The sequence below is a fragment of the Sesamum indicum genome, linkage group LG8 (genome assembly GCF_000512975.1).
Source record: "Sesamum indicum cultivar Zhongzhi No. 13 linkage group LG8, S_indicum_v1.0, whole genome shotgun sequence".
In the NCBI taxonomy this organism is placed as follows: domain Eukaryota; kingdom Viridiplantae; phylum Streptophyta; class Magnoliopsida; order Lamiales; family Pedaliaceae; genus Sesamum; species Sesamum indicum.
Genome location: NC_026152.1, coordinates 8,207,130 through 8,216,300, shown reverse-complemented (window position 1 = coordinate 8,216,300; position 9,171 = coordinate 8,207,130). Strand labels below are relative to the sequence as shown.

Genomic DNA, 9,171 nt, shown 5'->3' with positions numbered 1-9,171 from the left:
CCTCTGAGGGGTGTTAGTGTACGTTTTGCTTTTGAATAGGGGTTTAATGTTTTAAGGGGGTGTTAGTGTAAGTTTTGCATTTGAATAATGGATGTATCTGTAATTTTATAAAAAGTAGGGAGTGTTTGTGTATTTCGACTTAATATCAGAGGGTGTCAATAATCTATTATTTATTTCTTTGTGTATATATACTATGTAAAAAGGAAATGCCCCCCACACTCACAAATGATGGTTAATGACATCACCATACTAATTTTTTGTAAAATAAGAAATGCCCTTCAACCGATATGATAACTAACTTCTTCAACTTCTCAAATTTTACATTAACTGATAAGTTATTTTTTATCTTTTTTTAATGTAATGTATCGGTTTATGTATTTTATTTTTATATAGTGTATTTTAAAGTATAAAAAATTATTTATTATATATACATAAAATAACGTGCCACAACCATTAATTAACACACCTTTTTTCTTTTTTATATATATTTGATACACATAAAGCAAAAAGAAGGAAATAAATAACTACTTTTGTTTTATGTTTTAAGCTTCGAATCTATATATATTAAAAAAATATATATAGATATATAGAAGCTATTTAAGTAAGCGTCATATAGCGCATAACTAAATAATCCATTTGAATTTTATTTTAAAATATAACAATATATTTCCTTATTTAAATTCATAAAAGTGTACAATTATTTATTTTTATCCAAAAAATTTGCCCTTTTTAGGAATAATTACATTGTCTTTTTTTGAGGTTCGTTGTAATTACATGTAAATTCTCTCATAATTTGAAAAATTACATCTAGTACTAATGGCCTTTGTTATTGTCTAACAAAGAACTTGTAGTCTAAATTTACTAAATTTGCTGATATTAACAAAATAAATAAATAAATAAATAAAAATTCATATTTATCATCGATTGACTTATTACTCGTTTATTGCATATCAAATAAATATTTCCTGACATTACATATCTTCACCATTATATGTGTATTTTGATAAAAAAAAAATTTGTTTGACATGTAATAAATCAATTTTTACTTAATTTTTTTGCTAATATCAATAATTTTTGTAAATTTTAATTAATAGATGGATCTATTTATTAGACATAAACAAACATTAAGAATACCATATATAATTTTTAAAACCACAAAAAATCAATGTGTAAATACACTAAATCCATTTTTCATATCTAATAATACTTTTTGAATACTTATATCTATTAATATTTAAATTTATTTTTTTATTTTCTATTTAAATATAAATAAGTGCATCATTGATTATCATTATCCAAAAAATTCACCCATTTTCCAGGTTAGTTTAAATAGTAAACTAATGTAGATTATTTTCACAATATTTGTTTTCATTTTCAAGTTATCTCCTGAATGAGTTAAAATATACCAAATATTTGCCATCATACAAAAACACATTATCTAGATGTTTTTAACTATTTTGGCATAAATACATACATACATACACATATATACATAAATATATATAAAAGAAGACATGATTTGACAATGAATAGTAATTTTTGTCTCAAAACACACAACATTAAACATACAATACTTATTTTAAATTATATTTAAGAACAAATCCAAACATACATACTATCTCTAACACATACTTATTTATGTTTGTTTTTCTCCCTCTATCTCCATAAAACACAACAAAACACTTCGAAAATGAATTCAAACACTATGTTTATGTTCGATATAAATTTATGTTTTTATACACATTAATTACTTTAACTTTGAATTTTAATTATATATTAATCTACGTTTATATTTTAAAATTTAAATGAAATATTTCATAATTTTCTTATATATCTCTTTTAAAAATATTGTACCAACTAGATTATTACTCAGATTAGGTGAAAGGGGTAAAAAAAAAAAAAAAGAAAGGAAAAAAATGGTCAGGCTAATCAACCGCTGATAACCCATGGGCGATAGATCCGTACTCCGCAGGAGTCAGCGGACGGCTTTGATCTCATCACGCTCTCAAAATTCATCAATCGTCCTAAAAGAGCCATCCCGTCCTCAACCTCAACGAACAATTCAGTCCAACTTTATGCTTCGCTTTCACTGCTGAAATCCCAACCTAAAAATCTCTTCTCCTGCCTCGAAATTCTCATACCCGGTTGTGTTTTCAAATATACAAACGGGAAGTAGAAACTGGAAAATTGAGTGAGCAGGAACCCTAATTCCCTGCCGAATTTTAGCCGTCTATTTTGAATTTGGTCCTCCCTAAACCCTTCATTTGATTTGTATGAGAATGGTTTAAGCACTTCTGAGGATGAGAAATATGATGTTCAGAACATACGGCCGACGGGGTAGAGGCTTGACCAGGAGCTTTTCCGGTGGGAATAGCTTTGCCGACGGAGTTTCGGATTCATCTTCCCCAGAAAGGCCGGAGGATGTTTACGATTTCACGCTTCCGTCGCAGGAGTCCACTCGCTGCGACTGGTCTGATCCACATAGTTTCAGGTCGTCTCAGGAGACGGGAGAATTGGCGTTGCTGCCCCCTAGAAAGGGCGGGGATGGCAATGGCGGTTATTGGAAATCGAAGAAAGTGGAGTTGATTGATGTTGATTCGGAGCCCTATGGAAGTTCCTCACAAGAATTAAAGGAATTTGAAGTATTGGAGGTTTGTGAAAGGGATTTCAAGAAATCCAAGAAAGTCAATTCCGATCCTTATGAGTATAATTCGTCCCAGGAGGCGGAGGAATTTGTTGTGCGGCCTCAAAAGAAGGGCAGGGAGACCAGTGTTTTTGATTTCTCCGAACAAGGGGAGTTATGGAAATCGAAGAAGTCCAAGAATGTTGACTCTGATTCATATATGTTAAATTCATCCCAGGACTTGGTTGATTTGGGGATTCCCTTGCCAAGAAAGCGTGAGCGCGATGGGGATTGCTGGGAATTTGGAGTTTCTGGGAAATCCAAGAAAAAGGATAGGGGAGAAAATGGGGTTTTACAAAAGAAAAAGAAGAAGAAGAAAATGAAATCAAAGGAGTCACAACAAGGTTATGTGGAGCTTACCACTACATTGATGGAGACTCAAGAGTTTGGGGAGATGATGGAGCATGTGGATGAGGTGAATTTTGCGTTGGATGGGTTGAAGAAGGGACAACCGGTGAGGATTAGGAGGGCAAGTCTTCTTTCATTGTTATCAATTTGTGGAACAACACAGCAGAGGCGGCTTTTGAGGGTTCATGGGTATTTTGTTTAATCCTTCATTGATCAAGATTACTTGATATTACTTTTATAAAGATACATGTGTACTGGTGTAGATAGTTCAAACTTTTTCTCGGCTTACTGTCTTGTTTATTTAAGTGCTAGTCTCGGTGTAAACATGTCAAAAGTTAGAGGTGATTATGGCATATATGGGAAAGATGAGAGGGGAGTATGAATTTTTTGAAGGTTTTTTGAAACTCAGAAGCATTTAGATTTGGAAAATGACGCCTAGCATTTCTTTGAACATTCAGGAAGTTTTTACTAGCATGAATTTCTTTCACCTCAGGCACGGGCAAAGAGAAAGTTTATTACCTAACAGTGGTATGTCCAATTGTAGCCCCTCTGTTACAAAATTAATAATCAAGGGCGAAATAGAACATTATCAGAATAGAGTAACCGAACATTCACTAACTACTGTGGAAATTCCTCACTCTTAGTGCATGTTCCATGCATCCTTGTCAGGTATTCAGTAATTCCAAGGATATCACATACAGATTCTTAGTTTCAGTTGTCAATTAACAGATGATCAAACAAGTGATACATAAAATACCACGCCCACTGAAGTTGGTAAGTAGATGTTTACATCATTTAGATTGAACCATGGGGCAAAATTAAATATAAATGGATCATATCCATTTTATAAAGAAAATGAGCGACAGGAAAACTATGAAGCAGAAATTGAAAGTGTAATAAATGATACTAGGCTGAAGAGGCTGAGACAATCTGGTTAAAAGGCTGAATTTCCAGGTCTGTTCTAACTAGTTTTCAGGAAAAGAGGCTGAATTTGCTTTTGCATTTAATGATGCTTATAAATCTTTGTGTTTGTTAGTTGCTGTACCTGATTGAAATACAATATCACTCATAACATTAGTTCTGATCTTTCTATCCACTTTGGAGTACATATTAGCTGATTTTACACTATCTAACTGCTGATATCTTTCTTAGGATGGCAAAAACTATCATTGATGCCGTTTTAGGACTCAGCTTTGATGACCAGCCAAGCAACCTCGCTGCTGCTGCTTTATTTTACATTCTGACAAGTGATGTGAGTGATTTCAGCTATGTATTACTGCCTGAACCTGGGTCTTTTTTTATCTCTCCAAAAATTGTCATGCTATCCAGCCTTATTAATATTATTAGATTCTCATTGTGTTTCAGGGTCAAGAAGATCATCTTCTGGATTCACCAGGTTGCATTCGCTTTCTAATAAAATTGTTGAAGCCACTTTCATCTAGTTCTGCCAAGGAAAAAGCAATGCCCGTTGGTAGCAAACTTCTAGGGCTGTGCAAGAATGCTGGTTTCTTACAAGAGTCAGCTAAGGGAACAGATTCCAGCTCCACTGCAATTATGCTCAAGGTCCGGGAGATTCTTGTCAACTCCAAGGAAATGAAGCCAAGAGATAGTAGTGATGGTAGAAATGAAGAGCCTGAGTTAAATCCCAAATGGATTAGTTTGCTTACAATGGAGAAAGCTTGCTCATTTAGCATCTCTATTGAAGGTTTAGAACTGTTTTGCTGTAATTTGATGCTAGTAAATCCCTTCCATTTATTTATTTATTTTCTTCTGTGTTGGGACGAATATTTGGCTGGCTGTTTGGTTACAAATCATATTTATAAGTTTAACTTCTTTATTATGTGAAGAAATCACCATGTTGGAGTTTTTAAATCTGTTATGTAATTCAGGGTTTTGAAAATACTTCTCTTTTTCCATTCTTCTTTTTATATCTGTTGGTTTTTCCCTCTAAATTTGTGGTTGTCTCTGTTTCCACTTTCAATCTTGTTTCTATCATCTCATAGCACTCAATTGATTGTGATTACACCTTTCAGAAATTAGCTATTGCACATCCCGTTTAGAGACTCTTATGTTTTTTCAGTTGAATATACTCATGTTGAGCTTGTTTCTTTTGCTCAACTAATTCCTTTTGGATGCTGCTATTCTTGGCCATTAATGCAGTCTCATAAACTCCTATAATTAAAGGCAGAGTGTGTTATTTTTTCTCTTTCTTGAAATTTACTATGAAATAATATCTCTATAGCTCTTTCTCGTCCTGATATTTTGGGTTATCTGTTTATTATTTATTCTTTTCTGTTTTCTGCTTTTTTAATCATCAGATACCTCTGGCACTTTACGGAAAACTGGGGGCAACTTCAAGGAGAAGCTGAGAGAGTTTGGGGGGCTTGATGCAGTTTTTGAGGTGGCGAGGAAATGTCATTCCGTAATGGAGGTGTGAGCCTGTATGTTATTCTTGTTTGATTTACTTTAACCTAAACTATGTATTTTGTGTTTGAGTGCCATTACATGCTGGAGGATTGAACAGAGGGTTCCCTACAATTTTGAAACATTCTGATGAATATGATTCATGGTTAGTTACTTCGGTAGAAGATCCAATATTCAAATTTATTACCGCAAAAAGTGGAAGCATAGGAGCTTGTATAGAGAATCCAAATTAGTAATGTCTTGTAGGCTGTACTAAATGGCTGTGGTTAACATGCAATTGCTGGAAATGCAGACAGGGTCTTCCCTTTGGAACTTCAGAATCCTTTTCATAGTTGAAAATGAGAGAATGAAATTGCCTGGACTTTTAATCACCACATGGTGGAGCTTATAGTTTCCGCTTATAATTATCTGTTGCACAGTATCGTGTAGTTTCTGCTTATGCCTATTTTTCTGGTATATTCTTTGTTTCTCTCCTTTCAGAATTTGAAGATGATCTCATTTGGGTTTATATTGTAGTTGGAGATTCACGTGTAGAAAGGTTTTCTTAAGGTTGACTGGGTCATGCTAACTCTGGCCACATGTTTTTATTTGTGTAATAAGGTTGTATTTTCTAATGCTCATTGATTTATGCAGGGATGGTTGGAGAAAAGTCCAACTTTTGCTTTGGATTCGAAAGATACTTTGGGGCTAGAAAGTCTAGTCCTGCTTTTGAAATGTCTAAAAATCATGGAAAATGCTACTTTCCTTAGCAATGATAACCAGGTATTAGATTATGCCTGGCTTCCACCTTACACTCCATATTTTGCACACCCTAATGTTTTGCTGTTAAATTATTAATTTGGCAGTTGTTTTGTAAATCCCCATCTCTGAAGTTGATTATGCATTACAGTGCCATTTACTTGGGATGAAAGGAAATTTTGATGGTCAACAAGCTCCACGGTCTTTCACAAAACTTCTTCTGAGTATCATTAAAATTCTATCAGGTATTCTGTGTAGATTAATTTACCTGTGAAATAAATGTTCTGATATTTTTATACGTTTATTTGGGGACACTATTTTCCTTTCTACATATTGTTCTCGGATCATCCTTTATTACTTTGTTGATTCTCTTGGTCAGTATCAATTCTATCTATGTCTAAAGAATTTGTTCCTGTCATCTGATAGATGTGGTGTTGTGTTTAGGTGTGTCCCTACTCAGAAATTCTTTGAATGGTTCTGAGGATGAAAAAAAGGGTGGTATTACTTGTGGGAGCAGTCATTTGGGGGCGCGCTGTAGCATGGAATGGACTTCCCATGAAAGCTCTGATCAATGGGATCAATGCTTGAGCCCTGGGCAGCAAGGATCTTTTAGGTCTAGTCTGGAACCCACTCAGGTGTCCGCTGATCCTCTGTTGCTAAAGCTGAGAGTTGAATCTTCTCAAGCAGGATCATGCAGTGGAACATCTTGGAATTCAAATAGTATGGTGAACATAAACAATGATTATTCAGAAATGGACTTTAGTACTGGAAAGAGACCGGTAATATGTACTGACACCAAAATGAAGGAGGACAGTGGGGATCCTTTTGCATTTGATGAGGATGATTTTGAACCCTCAAAGTGGGATTTACTATCTGGAAATGGAAAGAAGTCTTTATCTCAAGATAGTAGCGCAAAAGTGTGTGGATATAAAGATGGGAATCACTATGTACCATTGTCGAGCCAACAGGAGTCAAACAACATAGAATATCATCATTCACAAGAGACCTCTTGTTCCTCGGCAGTTGATGAAGATAGTTCCAACCTTCTGGCAGATTGTCTTCTTACGGCTGTCAAGGTACTTGCGTATTTGTGAAAGTAGTGAATTTTCCTTAATTATATTGCATGACGTAATTTGTTGAGATGGTTGTCATGGATCTGACTTTTAGTTTCGAAGGCTGTTGATAAGCTCTTCCCATAACGCCTTTCACTAACTTGTCTAACTGCGCCATGGTTTTATATGCTATTAAATATGATGCATTGTTCTTGATTTTCAGGTTCTTATGAATTTGACCAATGACAATCCTGAGGGTTGTCAGCAAATTGGAACCTGTGGGGGGTTAGAAATCTTATCTTCTCTGATTGCCGGTCATTTTCCATCATTTAGCTTATCGTTGCCACACTTTGGTGATGCAAGAGGGGGTGGCTTGTCGTCTAAATCAAGTCCTAGGATCAATCAACAGAGCAACTCACCTCTCACTGATCAAGAGCTGGACTTTCTTGTTGCTATTTTGGGTTTGCTTGTGAATTTGGTAGAGAAGGACAGCGTTAACAGGTAATTATTTAACTTGTCCCTTTTCTATGAATTAAATTTTTATTCTCGACGTTTTAAGGCAATGTCTTTAATACCTTATCATGCTGTGTTGGCTTTTTGGTGATTATTCTGCTCATACAATTTGTATAACTGATTACAAAAGCACTCTACTTGGTTCTATTGTACTGCAGATCCCGGCTTGCAGCAGCTAGTGTTTCCTTGCCCAACCCTGAAGGTATAGACTCGGAGGACCAGAATGATGTGATTTCTCTACTGTGCTCGGTCTTTCTGGCTAACCAAAGCAGCAGTGAGGCTGCTGGAGAGGAAAAATGTTTGTCCTGGGTAAGGAAGTTTCTCTGCTTCCTTTATTTTATTATATCTGATCTCTACTGTCTCATAAAGGGCTTTTCAAGCCCGTTTCTCAGTTGAAAGTCGAATTCATTGCAGCAGATATTATAATCACACGAATGTATTCTGAATCATCAAACTTAAAATAGTTTCTACTAAGCTTATGCAGGAAAGGTTTCATAGTCATTCCTCAAAGGTAAAAAGTATGTTATACTGGAGTTTCACGACAAACTTACCTACATACTCTGGATATATTTCGTTCTCATTGTGACCTCCAATGAGAGGTGCAACAAAAGTGATGAGTGAAAATTAATTTTAGAACTTTGTGGAAAGGCCAATTATGCAAATTTTGTCTTGCAGGAGGATGAAGATTCCATATTACAGGGAGAGAAGGAAGCTGAAAAAATGATTGTAGAAGCTTATGCAGCTCTTCTTCTTGCATTCCTTTCGACAGAAAGGTCAATATCCTGTCATGGAATGTTCATCTTTCTTTAATGTTATTAACTGTGTTCTCAAAGATTACTTTTTCATGCACTTGCCAGCAAGAGTGTACGTGGCGCCATTGCTGAATGTCTTCCCAACCGCAACCTGAGAATACTTGTCCCGGTGTTGGAGAGATTTGTGGTATGCATTTCTTAAGAACCTTGCGAAAGTTAACGCACCTCGCACTAATGACATTTTCTCAAAAAAAAAAAAAAACAGAAAAACTGTTCAGCTTATTGCATCATGAGTCCTGTGCAGCACAAGATTGTCTATATGTACCGTAAAGAGGAATTTATGCAGTCTTTCCTTTTGTGCGCAGGAATTCCATCGGACACTGAACATGATCTCACCAGAGACGCATATTGCAGTTCTTGAAGTAATAGAGTCATGTAGGATACCATGAAACCTTGAGAATAAGGTCGCATACTTTGTACAGCCTCAAGTTTTCTCATAATATTACACCATTTGTTGTCATGGAGAGCAGTAATTTTGTGGTGCATTAAACACAGTAGTACTCTGGTGGTGTTCTCTTTGTTGCTTTCGGTTTTGTATACCTTTTCCTTTTGGTTTATTTTATTAATTATTAATAATATGCTCATATGTTTCCAGCACCAA

General features: G+C 35.2%; 1 protein-coding gene across 1 annotated transcript; it reads left to right on the top strand.

The window, feature by feature from the left end:
- LOC105167921 lies at positions 1,918-9,171 on the top strand. Its single transcript, XM_011087801.2, has 12 exons — positions 1,918-3,220; positions 4,184-4,283; positions 4,397-4,736; positions 5,350-5,462; positions 6,089-6,217; positions 6,345-6,438; positions 6,638-7,269; positions 7,469-7,746; positions 7,917-8,067; positions 8,434-8,531; positions 8,616-8,697; positions 8,876-9,171. The coding sequence occupies exons 1-12, from the start codon at positions 2,301-2,303 to the stop codon at positions 8,957-8,959; spliced, it is 3,021 nt and encodes a 1,006-aa protein (XP_011086103.1). The 5' UTR covers positions 1,918-2,300; the 3' UTR covers positions 8,960-9,171.